The sequence below is a fragment of the Ascidiella aspersa genome, chromosome 8 (assembly GCF_963924565.1).
Source record: "Ascidiella aspersa chromosome 8, kaAscAspe10.2, whole genome shotgun sequence".
NCBI classification, from domain to species: domain Eukaryota; kingdom Metazoa; phylum Chordata; class Ascidiacea; order Phlebobranchia; family Ascidiidae; genus Ascidiella; species Ascidiella aspersa.
Genome location: NC_139454.1, coordinates 23,046,410 through 23,074,096, shown reverse-complemented (window position 1 = coordinate 23,074,096; position 27,687 = coordinate 23,046,410). Strand labels below are relative to the sequence as shown.

Sequence of the window (27,687 nt, the reverse complement as noted above, 5' to 3'; positions counted from 1 at the left end):
TGGGTTCGACGTGATTCAAAACCTTCGGTTCAGCTCCGCTACAACTAAGTTTAGTTTTAAAACCGGTTAGATCCGGTTCGGATAGAATTGTTGCGTAAACAAATGTAGAGAAATAATACCGAATTGTAGCTGTTCTTTATTGAATCCATCCTTTTATTCAATTGATATTATTTTCTTCGTAAAACTTTAAATATAGCAAAACTTGACTGTTGTTTAATACAAGTTATGACGTCACGCTGGAGTGTAGATAAAAGATTCCGGTTCGGCTTCTTAAAGTCTTACAAAAAACGGTGCAGGTTTGGTTACGGAAAGGGTAAAAGTAGCCCAAAACCGGTTCATAAAGTTCGGGTTAAGTTCGACTTCCTGATTCTAATTGCGACAAAATAAAATAATTATTTTCTAAGATTATGGGATTTAAGCTATTAAAAAATGATTCAGATTATTTTAAGTTCTCTTTTTGTGTCTAAAAATTATCATTGGGCAAATCCCGCCTGCCAAATTACAATTTTGAAAGACCTCCTTAGAATGCAATCTTGAGAATCTAATTGCCTAAGTGAAAAAACACTTCACGCCACTTAACGCGCCTTTATGAAATAAAATTCGACCTCAATATTAAGCGGTTACCACGGACAGAGTCGTTCAAGCGTGACTCAAACGTGAATTGTTTTGAAATATTCGGGGGTTTTCCCAATCGGCTGAAATTTTGCTAAGAAATGCGTAAAACACCGAAATAACAGATGGAAAACTTTATTTTGTACGAGGAAATCGGTAAGGGGAGCAACTCGATAGTGTACAAGGGCCGACGAAAGGGAACGATCAATTTTCTGGCCATTTTATGTGTCGAAAAAGACGCTAGAGCCGCCACAACTAACTGGGTAAGTTGAACGTTTTGTTCTTTTATGTTACAAGCAACCTAAAAAGCAATTTAATTGTATTAGGAAAATCCGTATATAGTCTTGTATGTAAAGTTCGGCCTGATGTTAACTGTAAAATGCCCACCTAAATTGCGAATTTTTAACCACAACTTTTTACTAGGTTTTATGTAGCCAAACTGCATTACATAATTTGTGGCCGCCGAGGATTTTAAATACCACGAAAAATGAGAAAGATAGATGCGCCCAAAACATCTATTTTTTAACGTAAATTAACTATGCAGGCGATATTTCATGCCAAATACCATCACTGGCTTGGTTTTGGGCAAGCATTTTATGCCAAAGATCTTTGGGGGGACGGCACTTGAATGCAATCTGTATTCCCAGCACAGCACACCTAACATTCTGAATCCTTGGCGTAGCTAATTTGATGATACAAACTAAATTTAAGTTGTTCGAAATCTAGTTATGAATTTCCTTATTCGGGTATTCTCAATATGCTTTTAAAAAATAACTCATTATAAAAAATCCAAGATGTGCACCCTTTGCAGAATGTCGACTAGACTTTGTAGGTGTTGTTAATTTTAAATCATTTACTTTAATCCGTCATTTGAAGCACATAATGATATTTTTATTTTGTAGTTTTCCCTTTTTAATCAGCGTTCTACTTAGTAATTGCTAAAACTTACACTAACATATTTTTATGCCTTTAATTTCATTGTTTAAAAGTAAAGTGTTCTAACCTAAACAGAGATTTTTAATGCAGCAACCGTCACTTTTTTACAATTGTACATATCAGTGTTGTAAAGAAGTCATTTGCAGAATCTAAGTCTAAAGTCCAGTCATTTTTGATAAATGATAGGTTAAGTCATTTTAAATAAGTCTTAAGTCATGTCCAAGTCTTTATTTACCCAAGTCAAGTCCCAAGTTATTCAATTCCAACTCAAGTCATTGGCTTCAAAAAGAAGTGATAAATTTTTAAAATTGGCAAATTCATTGAATTCCACAACAATATTTTTTTCAGTGAACCCAGTATTAAAACAAACAGTGATTTTTTTACAAATAAAAATTGAGGCATAACCAATTAATTCACTAAAACCATAAATGTAGCGGTATTTTATAACAGGATGATGCAATAATTTTGGGTGTGTTACCGCTTCATGCTGACGAGATGCCCCACATTTAAAAAAACACAATAAATCATAACATACTTTAAAAGGTTGCAAAATGCAAAACTGCCACTTCATCACAAATGTAAATACACAACTTGCTTTTCCAGGTAAGAGTCACCCATGAACTTAGCCATGACAACATCGTTAAGTTTCAAGAGTGGTACGAAACCAGCAACCATTTGTGGATGGTTGTTGAACTCTGCACAGGTAGGTACTTGGGAATACAGAGCAATGTTATTTTTCTATATATAGCAATTATTTTGTAACAAATACATATAAGTTTTGGTTAACCCTTTTTAAATTAATTCTATAGATAAACTGCACAACAGGGCGTTTCTTTATGGAAACCAGAACCATTTGCAGCAGGTTTCTGCTTGTCAGTCCACTGTACCTTGACAAATATATAAGTTTAAATACTAGAGTAAACTAGGATCAGACATTTATTTATTATTTTTTATTATTTATTTATTAATTTTATTATTACTTTGCTATGTATATGTATATTACTTAACTTTTACGAACAGATGATCCTGGTATAGGCTAAATATATATTCCTTTAAAAATGTCTGATTCGGTTTTACTCTTTTATTGTCCTCAGATTGTATTTAATATTTTTTTATGTGCCTCATCCCCTATTCAGGGTGTTTGCAATTACTGCATAACCATTTTAAAAACAAGCCCAGGTCTTTATTCGCTGCTTAATTTGTTTTGAAGAAAGAAAATTGGAAAAAGTAATGTTATTACATTTAAATTATTCAGTTTAACTTTTCTTTAAAACTGTTGGACGGGGATGTGTTAGCCAACTTATTTACTGAATTGAAACAAAGTATGTCTGAACCTGGTTCCACTCAGCTGTTTAAACTTTGAGTTTTATTTTTTATATTCGGGTCAGCGCAACAGTGATCGACTACCAGAAACCAGCTGCCAATGGTTTTGGATTCCATAAAAATATATACTCCTTTATATTATTTTACTGAATTGCAACACACCAAACTATTTATGCTTATTTAGGAGGAACACTCCGGGAGATACTAACCTTGGATTCATGCCTGCCGGAAGAAACTGTGAGATGTTTTGGCAAAGACATTCTTCAAGGAATGCATTACCTGCACGAAAGGGGAATCGTTTTTGGAGATTTGCGTCCAAAAAAGGTAATTAGGCAGTTGCTAAGGTTGCACTTTTTCTAAATGGTTATAAATTAATTAGAGTTTGTTATGTGTTTATAAAATTTGTTTGGTCCACGAGATATTATTGTGTTTTAGTTATTTTGCGATTGGTACAAAAACTCCTAGTTTAGCAAATGGCAAAAATTATTTAACCTGCAAACAGGAGTATATTTATGGAATCCAAAACTTGGCAGCAGGTTTCTGCTTGTCGATCACTGTTCTATTAATGCGCAATGCACACAATAACAAATACTTACAAAACTCAAAGCTAAAAAACAAACTGAAACCAAGATTAGACATTTTTTAAAGAATTTTGAGTTAATTTTGGAAAGAAAATTCAATGTTATTGTTTATAATCAAATAATAATTATTATTTAACCTATTTTTCATTTTGGTTAAACTGATAGATTTTTTTGGTTAAACTGGTAGATACTGAAAAACTTAAAAATATAAAATGGTTTTAACACTGAACTAAAGTTGTGCAGTTTTATCTTTGTTGTTTTGTTCAATACAAACTTTAATTGTTCTTTCGGTCACTTAGGTTTTGCTCGATGGTCCTGGAAAGCTTAAATTGACCAACTTTTCTCTGAGTCGAATGCAAGACGAAAACTTGCTGGAAGTTTATCAACAAGCCAGCGCATCTGACGATGACACATCAAACAAACACAACTTACAGCTCAAAGGTTAGATATTGTTAGAATTATTAACTCAGGTAACTCGGATTACAAAGTCATGTTTATGCTTTTATATCATACATCTTCTGCTGAAACTGAAAACAAATTTTTGCATGAATCTCCTACCAGCAATAAATGTCAAAGAAATACTTAATTTCTTAGAATCTGTTAAATGTTTAGGCTGTTTAATAAAAAAAGTAAATATTTATTATTTTGTCAAATGATTTATGCTTTGTACGTTTTTATTTTATTAAACAGTCTAAATATTTTTAAACATCTTCAGTTTTAAAATCTGCACTGTTTAATAAAAAACAGCTTATTAATATAGACCTTATAAGGACTTTGACATTGGACCAGATCTATTCATTTTCACCCTTGTTCAAGATGTTATGTTTTACTGAAGTAATGATGGCCTTCGTTCTTTTAGGTAAAAAAGAATACCAAGCACCGGAGATCATTAAAGGTGGTTCCCCATCTTTAGCCGGAGACATCTGGGCATTGGGAGTGGTGCTTTACGAGCTCTATACAGGTAGGAACTGTGACGTCGATAAAGAGTTATATTTCTTAGACTATTAATCAGTGTAGTTATTTATCATCAATGTTTATTATAGTGTTTTGCTTTACAAGCTGTATACCAGGTAAGAACTGTTGCGTCGCTTAAAAGTATTTTTTTCTTAGACTAGGAATCCATTTATTTATTTATTTGATTTTTAATTTAATTATTTATATATTTGAATCTACATAGAGTTCTTAACAGGTTTTCTCTTTTGTAACTAGTTTAACTCTTTTTTGTTACACATTTTTTACACACTGTTAAAAATGATTGTTGTTAGACTTTACTTCAGTCAGTTTTTTGCTTCTAAATGACTTTTCGATTTCATTTAGATGACAGACCCTAAAAGTGTATTGATAATGTTTTTTCAACCACATTTCAGCGTAACTCCTCTCATATATTCTAGCAGTGATCTTCTTGCCTTTAAGGTTCTGTGCCATACCAAAACTCATCAGGAAACGACCTGATCAAGCAGATGTCCAACCTTTCATTTGCCGACCCTCAGGAGCAACGACCTGCCATGATCCCCAAGTTTCTTAAAGACGAAAAAGCTTCATCGCTGTTTCTGAACATCCTGCGTCAGACCCTTAATCCAAATCCCGACAAAAGGTAGAGGCTTTTACTTTTTTTCCATCGACATTTTCATATTTATGAGTAGGACGATTATTTAAAAAAAATAAAATTACACTTTTGGCAAATAATAACCTAAAACTGATTTCGAAATTTTAGCTGGCCTGTTTGTTAATTCTGCCGGCTCGCATATACAGTATATTATGCTGTTAAAAGGTTATATCAAAATATCTCAACGACAATTCAAATAGCTCACTACAGTTTTTATTTATTTTGTCAAGAATTTTTGTACAACATTTTACAATCGATTTTGAACTTAAAATAATTTTGGGGTAACATGTAATTTTTGACTTTTTTTTTTTAAAGTCTCATTTTTATTTTGTCACTGCACCACTGGTTTTATAAGAAACACTTTAGCTCAAATTTACTATGTTTATTAAGTCTACACATTGAATTAAAAAAATACGTCTCCATCACTAGTCAGGGATTTTATATATATTTAATGTGGCCAGTATAAAATATGCCTTACTGTAGCCGCAGTAATTCTACACTTGCGTTGATTTCTAAAAGCTGCTTGTGTAAAAGGTGTTATAGGTGTCGCTTACAACTAGTGGTATACATCAGCTGAGAACCACTGTCTTAATGATTTGTATTTGCAGGCCGTCTACTTTTGAGCTTCTAAAACATCCATTCTGGAAGACTGGTTTCGATGGCTCAAAAGGTATTTTATATATTTGTATTTGTGTAAATCGTAAACATTATTAATTAAAATGCCTTTTTTTTTTTTTTTTTTTTTTAATTTAGCGTATAATAAGTGTTTTAATATTAAGGTGATGCTCCAGAGCCAACTAAGAGCCAGCAAACTCCGGATAAAAAAGACGGAAGGTCATCGTCTTGTGCCACCACAGCTCCTGAAAGTGTTAACGTTCTTGACAGCACTTTTACTCTGAGGTACCTTTACATTAGCACTGCCTATGGCTTTTTAAAATCTTTTACATTTTTTAAATATAACTGATATTTACTAACACTCTAATATATATTTTTATGTCAGTATGGTGAAATTGAGGTGAGTCGTTATTTACTTGCTGCATGCATTTTCACGTCACTCAGAAAATCGTGTCACGTTCCTTCGGGTTTAATTTGATGCAAAGTCATTGTCATTTAGCAAACGTAGGCCCGTAGAACACTTTTTGTAAGCTGTTGTTTGTCAGTTTACCGCAGTGCTTTCTAGTTTCCAAACCAACACAAATCAGTATGTCCAAATATCAAAAACTGCATAAAATATTTACTGTTACCAAATTTTGTCAATCAATCCCGCCCAAAATAACTTTTCCACCACCACCAAAAAATAATTGTTAATTATACACTCAGCAAAATGAATGTGCATGTTTAATGTTGTCTAATTGTTAGTTCAACAGACTAGTGGCTGTCAACCTCTGGTTTGTTCACTGTCAAAAACAATTTGTGACAAAACTTCGTGAGAGATCTGAATTCATATTGAAAACAGCAACTGAAACGTTCATATACACAATATGTATTGTGCAACCAAGCCCTTCTGGAGTTGTACTGGTCAACGATAACAGCACCCATATATAGCACACAAGATGCCTTTGAAGAGGCTAACCGAAATCTGTCAGCCTGATCAGGATTGTAGTGCAAGCAAGGTCAGGCTAGAAAGCCAACTAGCCTGCGTGAGGTTCAGACTCAGACCTCCGGTCATACCGGGACCGTCGCTCTACCAACTGAGCAACGCAGCTACTTGCATTATAATCCTGATCAGGCTGACAGATTTTTAGTTAGCCTCTTCGAAGGGAACTTGTGAAAGCTGCACATTAGATTTTAACTGGCTAAAATTTAAAGTATTTTATGCTTGTGGCCCCTTAAAATTGCTTGGTGGCCCACATTGGGCCCGAGGGCCACAGTTGAGAAATGCTGGGTCATAATAATGTTCACGAGTTTTAGTTTCTAATTATTGTAATGAAATTTGTTAAAACTGTTTACATTATTCTACCTACTTGGCCACTTGTATCTACACTTGTCCCATGTCCACATTAAGTGCTAAGAGTTGCTAAGTTTTCTTTAGCCTTTTTTTATAAAAAAACACTGAATTTTCCTTTTGAGTATTATATTGAACGGAATTACTATAACGAAATGAAACTGAGCAACGAAAAATCACACTTCTAAAGAGAACACTTCAATTTTTTAGTGCACTGTCAGTACTATTGCTTAATTATTATTTTATAATTATATGGGCCAAACCGCTATTCTTTTTGGGTTTGCTTTGGTACGTTTCAGACCGAATTTTGTCCGGAATAATTTAAAAAATCGTCATAGAATTTTCATTTTTTATACATGACGTAGAGTGGTATTGAGGTGCACATAATAGGTTAAATGGCTTCTGTTTGGGTGAAAAAAAAACTAAAAAGTGTGACGTCATCGTTTTAGTTCTTTATACCATGTACACCTATATAGTTTTGTTTTGTTTTAAAAAAATGTTTAATTTTTTTTTTCAGCTCCAGGCCACACACCGCCCAATCTTTTGACCGGCCTTCGACTAAAAGTGTGAAGGTGAGCTCGAGCCAGAGCAAGGCTTCGTTGGGAGTCACTTATTCCGTTGCCAAGCGACTCGCTTCGTCCACTAGGGGCAGCATCAGCGACAGCTTGACCGTGAAATCTTTGAAGGAAGCGCCAGCAGGTAACATTTAAAAGATAAAATGGTTTTGTTATTTAATGTACATATCAGTGTTGTGTACACGTCTGTGTTTTAAACAAAAATTATAAAATGACTTCCCAGTCAAAATGTAAAACCAGATTGTAAATAAAGTTCTAGTCAAATTGTACAATAATTTCAAGTACAAGTCAAGTCACTTGTTAAATAACTTAAGCCCAAGTCAATTATTTTTGAGTATATTACGAGCAAGTTAATTTCAAGTCAAATCCTTGTCATAAAAATTACACGTAAAAAGTATTAAAATTTGTGAACTCGTCCGATTATGAGAAATTTCGTCCACTAAAAAAATGCAAATAACGCAATATACAGCAAGCATATTGATTTATGTGAGAAAATTAGGATAAATAGCTCATATATATAAAAATGTTTAATGAAAACACTTCATTTCAAGCAAGCCGTTTGTTTAAACGACTTTAGTCAACCCAAGTCATTTGTCCACAAGGCTTAAGACAAGTCAAGGTATTTGAAAACACTGAGTTAAGTCAGTACCACACTGGTACATGTGCCCAATGTGTATTCTGTTATCAAGCCCTTCTGGAGTTTTACTGGCCAACGATAATATATATATATATTATCCTTGTAGCCTTTCCGAAGGTATCCAGGGTGGTATGGTATTAATTTAGTTTTCAAATTGAGTTTTTATTTTTGTTAAAATAATGGAAAACTTATTCCACTCCTCTTGACAAAAGATTTCAAATTCTTAATTTTATTTGTGGTCGTAATTTATAGTTAGAGTAATATTATTTGCATTATGAAAAAAAAAACATAGCTGATTAAAAAAAAAAACTGTTTTGCTTTAAAAAACTATTTCGAATCAACGCCTTAAAATTCTATTGAATGCAATTGAGTAATTATATAGGTTATTCTTGGATCTAGGCTTTTAGTGTTTCTTAGTGACATATCAGATAAGGATTTTTAGATATATTAGAAATTTATCAAATTCACCAGATTTGGTAAATTAGTATTCCATATTTCTCTTATGATACCAAATAGTTTGAGAAATTCTTGCAGCCCTTGACTTAAAACTTTGTATTTTTTCAGATCATCCTGAAAGCATTAAGGACATTGCGTACCACGACACAGATATGGAGCTATCTGTTATACAAGACAACCCGCAGGTATTTACTCAATAAAATATGATTGTCGGTCAAAATTTATTCTTAATACTTAAACTTTTACGTCAAAATTGCAGCAGAACGCCTCTAATTGGATTGAAATACTTTGTTTTATTCGGCGTTGCAACTGTAATACATTTTCAGCACAACGCTTCAATAAATACAAGCAATAAAAAGTTATATTTTTATCAACGGAGTACATCATAAAATATACCTCAAATATGAAGTTAATGTCGTATGATACCATATTTAAAATATAAACAAAAATATTTAAAATATAAACAAAACTAAACTATTAGTATTTATTTTTCAAAATAAAACAAATCTAACATAAGGAAAAATATAATTAGTATTATTTAAGGTAAAATAAATCCAATGTAAATCTGACAATAATGTTTTTTTCTGGGTTATATTTAGGGCTGACTTCCTACAAAAAGTAGCGTCATAACTTGACAAATGCCCTTTTTGAACAGAAAGTTCGAATTTGGTGGCCGCTATACTAGAGTATATATAAGAGTAGAAATGACTTGTTGTACCGATTGCCAGATCAGGAAAGTTGATCCAATACGTTGGGACGCCAAGTCACTCCCATTCCAAGCGCTGCCTTCATTGGACCACATCACTCCTGACGACTTGTACAATCACCTTAAACAAGTTCTCCAGTGCTTTCAGCAACCAACCAAGTAAGTTTTATCTCTTACCTACCACCACAAACTAGCTGACTTCGCAAGTTCTTTTGTTTCTTTACTTTTCCATTATAATAGATGCGTTTTACCTTGTAATTCAAGATAATTGTAACACGCCCAAAAAATAATTAATCAATACTCTAGCATCGCTAGAAATTCAGGTCAGACACTATTAAATGACCTTAAATATATATATATAATATATTTCGCCAGCAAAGAGATAGCCAGTATATCTTATTCAAATTGCCTTTGCTGGCGACTTATATAGATATATATACATATCTTTTAATTGTGTCTGACCTGAATTGCTAGCTTTGCTAGAGTATTCTGCTGTTACGGATCAGGAATAAAGGTAAGCATTTATCTCGCAAGGGTCAAGGTGATTTTCATTATCACATATTGAGTCCTACATTAAACCAACACGTTATAAAGAATGGGTGTTTTTACCCTTATGTTAGTAGCAATTGACCTAGTTTATGATAAAACACATAACACAGAAATTGTGGTGCTATTTTATGTAAAAATCTTCTTTTCTAATTTTGATGTCTTGTCCATTTAAATCTATTCATTTTTCAGTAACCGACTTAACTTCCCCGTTGGTTGACTTTGGCTTGGAAAAAATGATAGTAGTTCCTGATTTATTTAAACCAATCAATGGACTTTTAAAATATAGTAAACTATTACTTTTTGAACTCCCTATGAGACTTTTTTGTAGGCCACGCAGAGCTAAGTTGCTCAAGGCATTTTAACCTACAAAAGGGTAACGTTTTCAATGTTCTGTTGTTTCTTGCATTCCCTGCTTTGCTCCTCAAATCTCACTTAAGCCGAAAGAGTTACGCCGCGTAACTAATCTTGGGCCTAGCTACGCTTGAAAATAAAGTTAAGTTAACTTTTTAAAAAAGTAAGCTTTGCTCAGCTTATTTTTGGTGTGATTGAACGAGCTGTTTAGTGTGTTGTACGTCAAATTATCTGACATTTTAGCGTTTATAATTGAGTTGCGTCGTTTACAGTTTACCGCGTTGTTTATTTATCTGCTTCCAAATGAAAAAATTAGTCCAAAAATGTAGTTACCCTTCTCGAAACAAGTTTTTTCCTTTTCAATGAAAAAACCCATTTTTCTGACCAGGAATTGCATTGTGGACATAATGACAAAGATGTGAAAAACATATTTTATTATTTCAATTTACTTTCATTTGTACTTTGACCTGATGAAGCACGGTTGTGTGAAAGCTTATCGAGATTAAAATACAATTTGTCGTTAAACAGTGACACCTAATTTCCAGATTTAGAAGTAGGACAAGTCGGGTAATCATCAAAGTTATATATGTATATTTCTAAAAATCCGCATTGCCGAAATGATTCCACAACCAGTGTTTTGAAATATTTAGGAGTTCGATATAAGCGTTTCAAAATTTAAAAATGACGAAAAGTAGTCGTGGTACCGAAAGCCGTTACTTGGAACTAGGCAACCAGATGGTATAATCGATATTCATTAAATACTATGCTAATTCCGACCAATTTGGTGCCGATCAGCAATGATTTTGCGTTTTCTACCTTAAGATGATTTCCGCAAAAAAATTTATAAAAATCGAAAAATTAAATATATAACTATAAGATAAAAATAGGTTTCAAAATAAATTTATTCAAATTTGGACGTAATAACCTTAAAAGCATTACATAACTTTACACGTCTCAATTATTTCAATTTTGTTAGTTGACCATAATAGTACAACGAAAGTCATCGCAGATGTATGTGTAAAACATAGTTACAAATTTTTGTATAAATATACCAAAATATCACACAAACAATATACCAAAATATCACACAACAAAAACATAGGGCAATTTTACATTTGCCCGAATCAAGACACAGTACAGCCTATCGGATCCCCATAAAATAAACCAAACAAGTAAAACTCATAGTTAAAAACATGAGCAAAAACAGGATCAGACGTTTTGTTTAAAAGGAAACAATTTCGCCAAGTGTTAAACTATGAGTTTTACTTGTTAATATAGGCGTCAGCGGACCAGTGATCGACTGGCTATAACCTGCCGCCGATGGTTTTGGATTCTATAAAGATACACCCTATTGTATAAACCAAACAATAAACGTTTCTTTTTTTCCGTTACAGCGCGAGCCACCTGCGCACAAAGTCTACAGCGTCACTTTACCTCTCCCAGATGTGCACTTGCGACGCTTCGGTTGCCAACTTTGTGCTCAACTCTCAGATGCTTCCTCTACTTGCCGCCCTCGTAAAGACTTCGGTGCAACAGTCGCCAGACGCGTGAGTCTTTTGGATAAAGCAAAAGTTTGCCAAACTTTTTTCATAATAGGCCGGATAACTGTTAGGTATGTCTAGAGATGTCCCATAATATCGGATTAAAGCCGATACTTAATGCCAAGTGGTATTATCGGTGCTCGTCCGATGCTAGGGTGCCGTTTGGATACCAAATAAGTATTTTTTTTTTCAAGATAATAATCCGTTAAATAAGACTAAAGAAAATTTTAACGATACGAACTTGTATCGAAACGTCTTAATCAATATGATGTCGATCTACTTGACCTTTTAAGCTTTAAAATTCATAAAAGTAACAGTTTTTACATTTTTGTTCGCAAAAACACATTTCAACCTTTAATAATGTTGCTGCGTTTTCGCGTTTTACTCAATTAAATTAAAGCGCTACCTCGCGGCGTGTTTTTCAGTGCTGCAAAGGCCGCTAGGGCGATCGGTTTGGCCGCTTCGTGCGCCACAGAGCTGGAACACTGCACCAAGATCACAGACGTACTATCGATGCTAAACGACGCACTGAGGGAAAATTTCAGGTACATAATACAATTTTGATTTTTGTTTAAAAACGGATTGTTCACATTTGTGTACGTAATCATTTTGCATGTTATTTGATTCCTTTTGTTGTTTGTTTATCGAAATATAAGACTAGTTTTTGATTTCAATGACTAGATAGCGATATCCGATGATGTTAAGTTGAGCCGATGATGCGGTAGTATTGGTAATTGTTCGATATGGTGGTATCGGTGCCTTATCGATACCAAATTAATACAGAATTTTCAGTCTAAATTTGCGATCCACAATGATTCTACCTTAAAATCTACATTTATCTTAAAATTGTGAATTGACAACTGGCTCGAAAAAAATACTTACAAAGTTTAGTTATTTCGAAGCAATAAAATAGTAATGACGTCGTTTAGTATCGGGTCAGACCGCACTACTGTTTTAACAAAATATCAGGTATTGGTATCTGAAAAATATATCAAGTATCACACATCCCTACTATACCAACTCACAGATCGACCAAAGCCAAGCTGTGCATTATCCCCTCTCTCGGTCAGTGCGCTACACTTGTCCGCCACACAAACTACCAAGCGAAATCGCGTCTTAAGAGAGCGTAATACTGCAAATAAAGATCTTTCCCTTGCAACTAAAACATCCGTCCGATAGGCAAAGCTAAAAATAATTGCCGGTTGTGATGCTCTTATTACATATAGTAACATGGTGTAAGGACTTTCTACACCTATTCCGTTGCTTTGCTCGCAGGTCGACCAAAGCCCATCTCTGCATTCTTGTTTAGAATATTGGTTATCGGCATCGGATTAAAATATTAAGTATAACACAATCCCTACTATACCAAAACTCGCAGGTCGACCAAAGCCAAGCTGTGCATTCTCCCTGCTCTCGGTCAGCTTCTCTTTCTCATCTCGGAGCAAGAGGAGGGAGGAGCAAATGAGCACGGGAATGTCCCCAACCCACAACCACACCAACAGCAGCAAACCGGCTTGAAGGGGAACTGGGGCGTCCCAAGCGCAACTTACAACCTGATAACGCGGTGTCTCCGCGAAGGGGTGAGAAAAACCCTGCGTCTTTAATTGTAAATAAAGCAGTAGGTTATAACATTGCTCTTCAACCTTTTTTGGTTTGGTGAACCCTTGTTGTTCTAAAAGAACTCACACACCCTGTTTACTTAGAAGATAAACTAAGATAAAAAGCGATATGAAAAATCATTGTGCATATCAATATCATCATGTCAATTGAACCGAGCGGAGCTGCCGAAGTTTTACACTCTGTCGGTGAGAGTTTGATTATGGCTGCAGTCTGCTTGCGAGCACTATTGTATGTCATAAAACAGCATTTAAACTTTACACAAAAAACAGTGATACAACTTGCACCACAACGGTCAGGCATAAAAGAAAGACCGCATGTTTCAGAAAGTTAGTTCACAACGATTACAGCACCATTGTCTCATAGAAATCGGTAGTTACTGGCAAATACAATGTAACATCAATGGCTTATTAAAAGTTTGTGATGAACCCTTGTAAACCATTTCGTACTGGTGAACCCCATGCATAGTTTGGTGTACCCTAGGGTGCAACGTGCACACCGGTTAAAGAGCACTTTTTTATAACCTGTGCGAATCGTGACATCAGTATGGGGAATAAAACGTCTTGGTTGACGAGTCGCGACCAACTTTAAAACTCTTGCTGTTTTACTTTCACTGCAAAATCTAAAAGCCGAATCTGCTTTAGCAAAACCTTCATCAATTTTAACATTGCTGTGCCCTGCCCCTGACGCACATTTAATTCAAAAGGATGGTAAAAATATTTCTAATTCCACTCCTGATACGTCAAACTTTCCTCTAAACCAGTGGTCTCCAATCTCTGAGTCCCGACCCCAAGTGGGGTAGCCTAATATTTTTGTCGCCATCACTTACCATGTTTTTGTACGATTTATGTATTTCGATTTCTCTGCAATAACGCCACACTAATAAATGTGACTAACTATCGCAGAGACAAGCATTTCTTTCTTTTCCATCAAACTATTGTTACTTTTGTAAAAAGTGTTTTTAGCTCTTAAGAGCTGATAGATTTCACTGGTTTCAGAAAATTTATAATATTACGTATTTCCACCAATACTTAAAATAATTTTATTTGCATCTGAAAACAAAATGGGGAATTTCTGATTTCATTTTACTTAAATTGGGGTGGCCTATTAAAAAGTTTTTAAACCACTGCTTTAAACTACCTAAAACAATTTATAAAATTTCCCTTAACCTTCTGAAATCCCAGAAACATCTGTTTACTGGGTCTTCTCGCCAATTATGACTTTAGCCTTATAGCTTATTGGTGACCCCGACGTAATTTTGATTTGCTAGGAAGACCAGAGTTTGTGTCGGAACCACTATATGCTGAGCCTTTAAACAAGGTTATCATTGCTGTTAACTTTTGTGTTTTATTTGAGAGGTTTTCTATAAAACACTTAATAACATTACCTCTGAAGCCCAGATGTTTTATTATGCCACTTCAAACAAGACTGTAAACAACGTTATCGTTACCGCCTATTGGTCACCCCGACGAACTTTTAATTTGTTCGAAAGACCAGAGAGTTTGTGTCTGAACCATAATCTATGTGCTGAGTTCCACCAATGTTATCATTGCTGTTAACCTCTAGTTTTCTATAAAACACTTTATAACCTTTACCCCTGAAGCCCAGAAGCCTTATTATGCCCCTTTAAGCCAGACTAAACAACGTTATCGTTACCGCTTATTGGTGACCCCGACGACATTTTGATTTGTTAGGAAGACCCAATCGTCCAGCATTACGCTTCCAAGACGGTGGAATGCGTTACCGCCCTGGCCTCCATCCACGGCCGGAAGTTCCTCAACGCGTCATCACAGGGTTCCGCCGGCACTACGTCATCACACGGCAGTGACGTCATCGGCACGATGCTCTGGACCGTGTCGGAGCGGGCGACCAATGAAGCTCTAAAGCAATCCGCTCTATCTGTAAGTGGTTTGGTTTGTTGTTTAACCTGCAAGTTAAGTTTAATATTAATGAATGGCGAAAATGAGTATAAAAGTGACAAAGTACATACAGCAGTATGTAGCAACGTTTCAAATCAATCTTAATTCAAAATGCATTTGAAACTTTTAAAAAAAATACTTAATTATCATATTTATTACAGGCTGGCTCCATCTCCAAGTATTAATACAGATCACAATTGTAAAAAATGTCGAAATTAAAAATAAGGTAATATTAAATACTGAAAATTAAGGTTAAAATTTAGTAACCTCTAGCTAGTTGTTAATAATATATATACTGTTGCTGCCAGGCATTGCCTCAATGGTTAAATTGGTTTTCCGGCAAAAAAGTAACAAAGTTTTGACCACCTCTCGTTGTTAAGCGATTTTTTTTTTTTAATTTTCCGTTCTTAGAAGATCTCTACAATGCTTCGCGAATCATGGCTGAAACTCCTGTTTTAATTAGTTATTGGATCGGCACCGATACTAGCCGAGTATCGGACGAGTACCGATACTGCCAGTTGGAATTGGATATCGGCTGTCATCCGATATTATCGTGCATCTCTAGTCCTAAGACTAAAAAAAAGTAAACAAACGTCATTTTTTCAGGCCATCTGCAGGCTTAACCGGCTCACCGGTTCCGGGGGTGTTCTACAGGGGATCCTGGACCGGGTGGGCCTGGCGCCGTTCCTGTCGGCCCTGGCCCGGGCCTCGTACAAGTGCCAGCAGGCCCTGGTCACCGCTTTCGTTGAGACCCTCTTGTCGGCGCCCAAAGGCCAAGCGGCACGAATTGCTAACGGGAAGGTAAATACAGTTGATAACGAATTTGTTAGAAAAAAATGTTTTCTTCGTTAGATTAAAGTTTAATGGTTGACCCGATTAACCTGACTCAGTTTTAAGTATAAATCTCCATTCGCTATGGTGGCTAAGTATATTAGATCCAATCACAAATTGTTAATGGCAAGGTAAATTTAGTTGATGGCAAACTTCTTTTTTTAAATGGAATTTCGTTCAATTATTTATGCTTGACCTAAATAACGCAGTATTATTTAAAAAAATATTTCGCTATGGTTGCAAATTATATTAGATCCAAGCTGCCTGGAGCTAACGGAAATGTAAATTTTGATGATGACTGTTTTTTATTATATAGTACAAGTTGTGCTTGTTAACGCAGTTCAGTGTAATTGCTTTATGATTATTTAAGTGTGTAAGCATTCTATTACTTGCGGTCAAAGGTCACATGATGCCTTGACATTGTAGTTGTCCTTACTGCGGTTGATGTTACAACCTTGTCGCGGTACGAGCTCACCTTGACAAGTTTTGAACGTGTTTTTATGTTACTTCTGTTCTAACTTTCACGCATATCTGAGAATAAGCATAAGAAAGAATAATAACCGTAAAATAGTCGTTGCTCACGTGCAAGCTAAGTACCTTAATTAATCTACCTTGTCTGTTAACTGTGGCTTTCATTATTATCTTTCATTTTCGTCAGGATATTCTTCCAAGCCTGATGAAGTTGTTCGACAACACTTCAGCAGTTGTGCGAGCCAAGGTCATTCTAGCAGTCACACTTCTTCTAAAGAGGAACCCTTCGCTTTTGATGACCGCCTGCCAAAACAGGTAATTGTGAATTGTGTGGCTCTGTTGTGACGTATTGGGCTGCGCCAATGACGACATTGTATGACGTAATTTTGTATTTCAGCCATAGCGCTGTCCAATACTAAATATTTTTCGATACCGGTAACTGGTACTTGGGGCATAAAAATACGACCGATCTTAAATGAATCATTGCTATAATCAAATGAGCATATGATTTAAAGACTAAAATGTTGGTACACTATGAATGGTACGGATCTGTAACGTAGCTTTAAAATACGTTCGGTACGCACTTGTATTATTATCAGTTTTCGTATCGAAATGTCTCCATTAAGCCGATGTCGATCTACTCGTCTTTTTTGGCTTCACAATTTATTATCAAGCTACATTGCAGGTCCGTGCTTAGAGCGCTACCTAAATATGTATTACTCCACGTATAGTCGTATACACTCATATTTTCAGCGGACATTTATTAATGTTACATTTAGCGGAAAATTTTGATAACTCTTGCGAAAAACAAAAGCCACTTTTAATGCAAGTTCCATTGTGCGACACGCAATGAAACATGACCAAACAAATAAAATTACACAAAACCTGCATCTTTACTACTGGCGTACCTACTGAAATAGTTAATGCGACACAACACATCTAATTCTTACGTATTTGTTACATTGTTGCACAAATGTTACGTAATAGTAACGCAATAATTTCCCGTTCTAATAGAAAACTGTAAGATTTAGAAATGCTTCACGACCCACCTGAAATAGCTTCCCACTGGTTGGGAAGCACTGCTTAAAATGGCATTCCTAAAAACAAATTTCTGCTGCCCCTTAATTATTTTCTATTCGGCAGACTTATAATGTACGTGAGTATTGCTGTATATTCGGCTTTAATATGTCGTTTAGCTTAATACTATATGGTTTTATAGATGTTTCTGCTTCAGCTATTGTTGCTTTGTAAGTGTGTTCCCGTAACTCAACTTATCAGCGGGTATTTACTGACTCTATATTTGGCAAAAAAAAAATTTAAAAACTTCTGTGAAAACGAAAGTCATGGCACCCCTGAACTCAGTGGTTTTCAACCTTTTATGGCACCCCTCAGACATAATAAATAGATTGTGGCACCCCTAAAAGATTTTTCCGAAGATAAATCACTGGAATGTCATAATAAACGGAACTGGAACAACACACATCAACTCTGCACAACATACGACGTTATAATTGGATTTATCCGCTCTAATCTTCCACAAAAAGTTGTAAAAGTTGAGCAATAATCAGATTCTGAGAACCACTGCCTTAACCAATCTCTCTTCGGCAGACTTATAATGTACGTGGAGCGCGATTGGCGCCGGGTTCGAACCCCGTCGGCAGGAGCTGGTCGTCGAAGTCAAAACCAACCTTCGAACACAGAGTACGTTTGCGCCTGTCTCAACCATCTCATCAACCACGTGGTACACCAGGCTCCACATATATCAGGTAGATCAATATAAAAGTGATGTATACCTTTAAACTATAGGAATTCATAAATTTAGGAATTCATAAATTAGGAATTCATAAATTGGGTTCGTGGACCCCTTTTGGGGACGAGTTTTTCGGGGTTCCTTAAAATAATTAAACTTTTCGTATATAATTAAAAAAAAATTTTCAAAATAATTTTTTTTAAAGAGGTGCTCACCACAGACTGGTTGTTTTTCTTGCCTAACCTTGCTTGCATTATAATCTTGATTATACCGACTGATTTCTGTAAGCCTCTCCAAAGAAACCATGTTATGTACTATATACTAATTATTATTGAACTTGAATTTTACTTCTGAACAGCGAGTTGCATTGCAATCCTGGATGAGACAATGAAGAGAAAACACCCTTCCACCCAGCAGATCAAACAACTCAAGGCTTCACTTCCAACCTACATTATTCTTCACCACATGGTCACAAGCCAAGTAGGTTTTCCTATTAACGTCGTCTTTTTGCTAGTTTCAGTTTGCTATAATACAGGGGTGGGCAATCTTTTTCTGGTCGCCGGCCAAAACTAAACTCAGAAAGTTCTCTGCGGGCCGCACAAAATGTTAACTAAGAATTGTGTCATTAGAATGTTAGAACAACTGTGAATCAGGCAGGCCTTGGATTTGTTTGCACTTAAAGACGTGTTTGATTATATTCAAGGAGGCAGTAAATTGTTTGCCCAAAGCGCAAAACAAGCGTTTGCTTAAAATTCAAGCCCCACGTCGTCATTCATACTACTAATGAACAGTGTAATAAGACTACTTTAAAGAAACGTGATAACTTTAATGATAATCTAGTTCAGAGTTTGTTAACCTTTTTAAGTCCGGGCGTACATGGCAAAAGAAGCGAGCGCGATTTTTTTTGGTTACCGGCATTTTTGCGGACCCCTGCTATAATACAACGCAATTATGGATGTCCGATAATATCGGATCGAAGCCGATACCCGATGCCAAGTGGTGGTATCGGTACTCGTCCGATACTATAGTAGTATCGGGGCCGATCCCATACTAAATTACTACATGTATTTTAGCCTAGTTACCTTTTTAAGCAGCGATTCGAACTTGAAAGGTAAATTTTCCGAAAATAATAGTAAGTTGACAACTGTTTTTGTAAATTGTTGCCCAATAACCCAAAAAAAGACTTTTGAATGTTTCGATTTTACCTATTTGTTGAAGCATAGCTTGTTGTCAAACTGTAAGTTTCATTGTTTTTTGTTGTAAAAGCTGGTACCCAATAAGTGACGTCATACATCTGGAAATAAACGATTTTTTAACAAAATGATCCATATTTTGTAAAAATTGGTAGGAAATCAGTGACGTCATACATCAACGTCATAAATTCAATATTGTGAATTAAAGGGGTTTTCCCGCCTTGCTGAGCTCACTAACAAGACTAAAACCTTCTCACGCACTTATATATTCCTTTCAAAAAAATCTGATCTTGTTTTTACTCAAATTTTAACACATTAATGGTTTTGGATTCCATAAGGATACGCCCTTTTACCTAAATCAAATGATATTTTTAATTTTTTGTCGTCCCACTCCCTGTGGTTTCAATTCCAGCAGCCTCCGGTCACACAGAAGCTGACTTGAAACTAATCTACACACGTGTATATTGATAATACAATCATGCCCTTTTTCTCGTTCCAGGTCTTTCGATCTCACGTGGTGACGTCAGAGTTCGTGACGCAGCTCGGCCAGCTGCTCTGTCACGTGACCCGCTTCATGAAGAAGGGCGGCGGCGCCGGGGGACAGCACCTGTCCGGAACCGCAACGGCGGTCGGGGAGGACACCATTCAGAAATTCGTGAGTCGCTTGACACTTTAAATTGTTCAGCAATGTTTTGACGACCCATACAAGTTGTTTATTCAAGGTGAATGACGTCAAAACATAACTCTGTTTAAAAGTAATTCTTTGAACAGTTATGTGACTTTCTTTTTTTTTAAGTAAGACAATATTTGCCTTTATATTTTGAGAATCAATTTTATTTTTATTACTTCATAACTTCCTAAATAGAGCTCCAACGAATTGTTTCCCTCCATGTTATTAGTTTAACAAGTTTCTGTACCCCCCCCCCCCAAAATAGAACTTTAATTGCTTTTTCTTACCCAAAAATTATATCAAAGAAGGTATTTTTTCTAACCATACAAAAAAAGCCGTAAAAAAATAAACTTAATTTGCCGCAGATCGACACAGTTCTCTCGATCGTTGAATGCCTATCCCAACACTCGCTTGTACTCACACAACACGAAGAAGCCACAATGAACTCATTAGTCCCACAACTCATCGCGCTACTTAACTTCTACAGCGGTGAGTGGAAGCGTTTCTGAAAAGGTTATTCGGGTGATAAATAGGTAGAAATTTTTGTTCAATCACCTAACATTTTAGCGGGCAACGGACAAGTGGTTTGCATCAAGTTGCTCACCGACATTCTTGGCACCCTGTTAAACTACTCAGCTGTGAGCACTAGCGGAAGCGGAAATGTTTTTCCACCAACCGGAGTTTCGCTAACGCCGTCGACGCCTTCGAGCAGGTCAAGTTCAAGGTCATCGCTGAGAAGCGCAAGGTCAAGGTAAGAAAATCGTGTTTTTTTGCAAAATAGGATTTAAGTAAGCCGCTAGAAAACAACTAACCTGCAGTGAGGTTCGAACTCACGACCTCTGGCCATATAGGGAGTGTCGCTCTACCAACTGAGCTACACAGGATCTAAGAGGAGCAAGTCGAAAAACAACCATGACGTCAATACATTCTGTTAATACAAGCAACTTGTGCGTGCATCTTTCATTTAATTATGTGTAATTCTAATTCAAATTTGAATTTTTTTTTCTAGTTTTTAAAGGGTTCGGTAGTTTTAATTGTATTCTAAATTAAAAATAAGAAAAAAGTTAACTCGCTTTTAATCTTTAAAAGACTAAAATGTATCCATTTGTCCGAGTCCGCCTTAAATGTCATTGTGCGACCCCCATTTTGGGATGCCCCGAATTAACCCTAACGTTCCAAAATTGAAGTACTATTGATCCCCAAACAAGCCTGTAATTTTCCAGGAGGCCAGACCTCCCCGATAAGTTCGGGGTGCGTGACGCCATCGTTAACCTTCTCCTGTGCGAGTTTCAACCCGTCCTACTCGCGTCCGACCCGCTGCCAGCTTACGGAGTACGATTCCTCGCCACAATACTCGAATATTGGCCCAGGTAAGAGCAGAAAGCATTGTTTTTTAATAGGTCAATTGCATGGCACATAAAGTTTAAGTCAAGCCATTCTCAAAATATAAAGTTCCCAGTCAAGTAATTTTCCAATTAGCCTAATTCCATTTCTCATACTCGATTATTGGCCCAGGTAAGAGCAGTGTATAAAGTCGCCACTAAGTCTATGAATTTTCTGTGAAAATACATTATGTTAAGATTTATATGATACGTTTAACAACAACCTCCAGCCATATTGCTCCTAAAACTGTCTAACTAGTTTGCAACTGAATTAATGCAGGTATTTAGCAATCCACTCTTAGGGCTTATACAACTTATTCATCAACCATACATGGTTGGAAAATATTCCACCATATGCTATTCCACCTTTACAATTTTCATGGTGCGACTTGATCAGTTTGTAGATTGGATACTGCGCATGCGCACGTCCGACTCCAGCAAAACAAACCGACTCCGTCGAGCCCTTCGCGGTGGCCAATATTGAAAATCTATCTAATATCTATCATTTTCCTTCCCAAGCGTAAGCTCGTCAATCCACGATTGCGGACTTATTCCGGTGCTTCTGACTCTCTTCAAGGAGCATCACGCCCCTGTGTTGAGCTCTTGCGCCCAGAATCTCGTCTCGCTACTCACTCTGTTGGTTCGCTACGCCGACGACCAAGTGGCTGGACAGATGTACGAAAACGGTGAGAGAGCATGCTTGTCTGTTGTTTGTTGTTTGGTGGGTTTGAAAATTTTAAGCGATTCTATAGCTACTCGGCTAAACTAGTCGCTCTCAACCTTTTTTTTCTTACGGACCGCTAAAATTTCAAAACTAATTTTGCGGACCAGTGGACCTTTAAAAATCAAAATCAACCCAAAATGTAATTACGACAAAAGTAGGCAATTAAATTCTTCCTAGCATTTTCACACAACAGGTCTTACATTTTAAGACTTAAACTGGCTATTGCCCACTTTTAAACAGTTTGACACGACACTCGCAGCATTGTGACGTATGATAAAAGTCTAAAATAGACCATTAACTCTATGTTACGTCACAATTCTGCAATTTGCGTAACTGGCTAAGTTCTTTATACACGTGCCTTCAACATCTTGCCTTCAATTTTGCAGTTGAGATATAAAATAGTAATACATTTGGCGGACCGGCGGTTGAGAACCACTGGGCTAAACAACCTACTAATGTTACATTTCCACTTTTAATTTTACCACTATAGCCTATTATAAATATAGTATTGACGTCATTTGGTATAGTGTTGACGTCATTTGGTATAGTATTGACGTCATTTGATATAGTATTGACGTCATTTGGTATAGTATTGACGTCATTTGGTATAGTATTGACGTCATTTGGTATAGTATTGACGTCATTTGATATAGTATTGACGTCATTTGGTATAGTATTGACGTCATTTGATATAGTATTGACGTCATTTGGTATAGTATTGACGTCATTTGGTATAGTATTGACGTCATTTGATATAGTATTGACGTCATTTGGTACTTTTGCCTAGGATATCGGGTATAGGTATGGGACATCACTAATAGTTCCTTTCAAGGTAGAATCGCTGCGTTGGATAGCAAATCATGGCTGAAACATCTACATCAATTTGGTATCGGATTTACATCGATACTGCCCTAGTATCGTACGAGTTCCGATACCACTTGGCATCGGGTATCGGCTAATATCCGATGTTAGCAAATCACGCCTAAAATTCCTATGTTAATTTGTTACCGGAAGTATCGGACGAGTACCGATACTTTTACTTGGTTTTGGGTATCGGCTCCGATCCGATATTATCACACATCCGTAACTACTACCCAAAATCTTGAACATTCTAAAAAAAAAACGGTATAAAAATTATTATAGATGTTTTTTTATTGTGCCGTTCATTAAACAACCATTTTTTAACGAGTTAATTAAATTTTGTGGCGGTAAGGCAAATTTTTGGCGAAAGAGCTTGTTTTGACGATAGTGATTACGTCATTAGGTATCGGACCGCATCGATGTACTTTCTGCCCGAAAAGTGAAGTCAATCCTCTACTTACCATAAAACTGTGTCAAACCCCTTATAGGCCAAACTTTTTTTGACTAAATATCAAAAAAAAATTTACACAGACTTAGTTGAACACGTGGTGAGCTACCTGACCGACATGTCGACTCCATACATGGCAAGTGGCACTGACGACAAGCCAGCAATAGCGGACGGCATTTTCCAGCTTCTGATGTTGCTCAAGTGTCTACTGGATCGAGTAACGGCCGCAGTTAAGCGCGCACTTAAGGTAAGGCCTACTTGGTTGAACGCGAAGCCCTGTGTGGGTGGTACGATTTCTTATAGCAGTGCTTTTCAACCTTTCAAATTTCCATCCGCACTGATTTATTTCGGAAATTTCCATCTGCACTAAACAAGCACAGTAAGTTTGCAACCTTTAGTTTTATTTGTGAAATAACAATGAAAGGTTTGTGTATTAAAACCGCGTGCATAACCATTGACCGATATCAACTAGATAGCTTAAGCTGCAATGAACCACTATACGAGACTACATTATTGTACCTGTAACGCATAAGTGGGTGCACCGGCTTATTTGATTACTGTATTACACATAATAAAATATGTGCACCATTTTCATCCGCACAAGTGCGTACCATCCCACGGTTTGAAAAGCATTGTCTTATAGCACAAACGCTAAATCTACAACCTTATAGTTTATTGGATCTCAAGCTTTTTAGGAATATCCCTGAAAAGAACTTATTTGAGGCGGAATGAAATACAATGTATAGAATATACCTACTTTTTCAAAAATATTGTGTATTGGTATTGGAATAAAATACGAACATACCTACTTTGCCCAAAATATTGTCTCTAATTAACAGAATAAAATGCGAAACATCGGTTATCCGCTTTCCATAGTGTTTAGTTAAATTGCACATCGTATTGCCGCAGACGCAGTCCGCCAACGAATCTTCCAACAACAATTCGCATTTACGCCACCAGACGGCACCACAGAGCACAGAGGGTGCCGAGAAGTTGCTGGTCCTTCACAAACCCCTCACAGAAATACAGGGGCTCTGTATGTTCCTGCTTTCCGACGAACAAGAGGTAAGGACTGAAGTAATTGGTCGACTTGAATTAATGCGAAAGAATAGCGGAACATAATGGTGGGAGGTAGTAGTGAGACGTTGTGAGAATGTCAAAGCCCATCCAGAAGTAGGTAGCATTTTGAACGTTTCATAATATGTTGAACATTTATATATAATATATTAAGATTTATTCAAAACGTTTACAAAATGCTACCTACTTCTGTAAGAGCTTTGATATTCATTCTACGTCTAACTGCAACCTTCAGCCATTATCCATTTATTTGAAACGTTCAATACACTGTGTCGCCCAAGCTCATTTTTTATTATACTTACGCTTAGCATTGTTGCAAACAAGTCATTATAAGTGCAAGTCAACTCCAAGTCGAATCACTGAAGTAATGATCAAACGATAAACCATAAAATTTAGTATATGTATTCAATTCAACCAAAAATACAACGATCAGTATTTTAATCGTTTTACTTGCAAAACTTGAGATAAATAACTCAATTTTAAAATAAAATGTTAAATCAAAACACTTACTTTAAACCAAGTCATTTGACTCCATGACTTAAGTCCAAGTCAAGTCATTTTATCAAAACGAACAAAGTTAAGTCAAACGATTTAAAAACAGTTACTTAACTGAAGTCATTGACTTTATTTATTCCAACACTGACGCTTCTGCGTCGCCGCGAAAAAAGGCCGAGAAACACTTCGTTAACCCAATAAGAAAACACTAGAATAAATAAATGCACTTTTCCATTAATCAGCTTTCCGAGGTAGCCTTGGCCTGCCTTTCACTGATGATCCAACTGTACGGTGGCGACCATCCAGCTACAATGTCCACTGACAACATGAACCGACTTACACTGGCACTCAGCAACCTGCAGCCAAAGTCGCAGCGAATCCTACTCAAGGTACGGCCTGGCTTCTTGATTGATAGTTCGCTAACGTTTAGTTTTTGTTTACTCGAATCCGTCAGAAATTAGTGCAGTTCTAAGCACAAAAAGGTCTACGACAATTTTGACATCTAAAGGATCGAAAAGTCTGACTTTTAGTTTTTTTTTGTTATATTTTGTAAAGTTTCAAGCAATATTTTTATTTATTTACCTAAAAGGTTTAATTAGTGCATTGTCACGAACTCAAGGTCTAAAAGTCTAGATCTTTCTGCCATACGATATCCCAATTGTTGTAGCCTTTTTGCTTAGAACTGCACTAATTTCTGACGGATCGTTTTTTTATTCATATTGTCTCAGGCATTTTTGTGTGTTTTGGTTTGCTTTGAATTTTGGTGTCTGTGTAAGTATTAGGCGTTTGAGCATATACGATGCCCTTTTTTATTTAAAAAGTTGTATATCTTTGGCGCCGATTGATTTGTTTTGGTCGCCAAATACAGTAGTCGATTTACTAATATCTGTTTAAAGCAATTTTTTTTTACAAAACTGAGGAAATTACGCAGCACAAGCAATACGAAGTAATGGCTCAAAAAATATTTCAACGAAACATCAAACGATCTATTTTTGTATTCTTTCCAAATACTGTTTGCAGTAAATCAAATATGGTTTGTAATTAAACGAAATATCTATATATGTTTGTAAAATACTGTTTGTCTGACGATTGTGGAAGAGTGTTCTTATGATTGCGTATTAAGTTTTGTTAAACGAAATAAGTTGTATGCTTGCGAAATATTCTGTTTGTATGCTTTCGAATGGAAGTGTATGCCTGTGATAAACTTGTTAAATTTGCGAAACTTCTTTTTTTAAATACAATATTTGTCTTCTTTCGAGATATGGTTTAATGCATTGTTTTAATATGCCTCATATAACCTTTCCTTTATAACTAAGACAATGTTTTTTAGCCGTCGTCGCCACTAAATTGCAAACCTTGTGTTTTATTGCAGTTGATCAAACGGATTGCTTCGTTGAATGAACACCACGCCAGTCGCCTGGTTCAGCATCAAGAACTGCAACTGGCAATCCGTGAAGTTGGCACGTCAGCTGCCGGTCGTGAAGACCTTGCCACCCAGTCAGTGGCAACTGACATTGCCAGTCTTGTACAAGAAGCCAGGAGTCGAATTACCTAGATGGAAAAATTTCAAATTTGCGACTGGAACTTGTTGCAAGATTATGCCAGTGCTTGTTTTGCCAAGGTGCTTTTTGTGTCGGTTTTATTTAAGAACAGCTGAATTACTACTCGACCCAAATTCATATTTGATTTTTGTTGTTTTTTTGCGTTGCTAATGTTTTTAAAGTGTAACGTGTTGATTTAGACCACATTCTTTGGTTTTATTTTCTTCCTAATTGTTTTCTGCAAAGATTTTCTTTTTTTGAAGCTTAGTCTGAATGTATTTTATTGCATTGTCGATAAGATTAAAACTTTGTTAGCTGCATCCTGAGCTTTGTCTGTTTGAATAAAACAGTTCATCTGTTTTCCAACGTCATAATTGTACAAATTTGATTACGTTTGTTTAAGTTGTGCGTTGGTTTCTTCAAAGGTTTTAGGTTTTCGTGGAAAAAACGATTTCTTCATTGTGCTTGTTGCAAATGGTTTTGTATGATATTAAATTCACTGTGTATTTAATCTTTTGATTGTGAAAACTATTCCAAAGTCTGTGTCGAAGAGTTTGGTAAATTTAGTGATTACTTTATTTACAGTGCCGAAGCACTGTCTTATACAGGTAATTTGGGAATGTCCAAATTTCCAACTTGTGTCACTACTTACTATAAGCCGGTATTATATGGGCCGAAAATTTATTTTCGGGACATATCTTGTTCATTCCTGTTTCTAGTCATTGTCATAGTAGGAAAAGTCGCTGGTATCTATAAACATAAATGCTAAAAATATATGGTATTGGATAAACTCGTATATTACCAAACAACTTTTTTGATTAAGCAAAGCGTAAAAGGAACATTACTTTAAATTATTTGCAGTTGAAACTTCTTTAAACTTGTCAGAATTG

The 27,687-nt window shown here is 36.1% G+C and overlaps 1 protein-coding gene across 1 annotated transcript; it reads left to right on the top strand.

The window, feature by feature from the left end:
- The first annotated feature begins 737 nt into the window (after positions 1-737).
- On the top strand, positions 738-27,263 carry LOC146136927 (serine/threonine-protein kinase ULK4-like). The gene is made up of 28 exons (XM_083396288.1): positions 738-875; positions 2,152-2,251; positions 3,056-3,195; positions 3,752-3,893; positions 4,312-4,413; positions 4,866-5,046; positions 5,667-5,728; positions 5,838-5,958; positions 7,521-7,702; positions 8,780-8,856; positions 9,400-9,536; positions 11,672-11,824; positions 12,244-12,363; positions 13,197-13,398; positions 15,130-15,336; positions 15,961-16,155; positions 16,844-16,971; positions 18,265-18,422; positions 18,765-18,886; positions 20,099-20,254; positions 20,635-20,758; positions 20,837-21,020; positions 21,493-21,639; positions 22,171-22,337; positions 23,768-23,931; positions 24,594-24,749; positions 25,499-25,645; positions 26,629-27,263. The coding sequence occupies exons 1-28, from the start codon at positions 738-740 to the stop codon at positions 26,809-26,811; spliced, it is 4,095 nt and encodes a 1,364-aa protein (XP_083252414.1). The 3' UTR covers positions 26,812-27,263.
- The last annotated feature ends 424 nt before the right edge of the window (positions 27,264-27,687 follow it).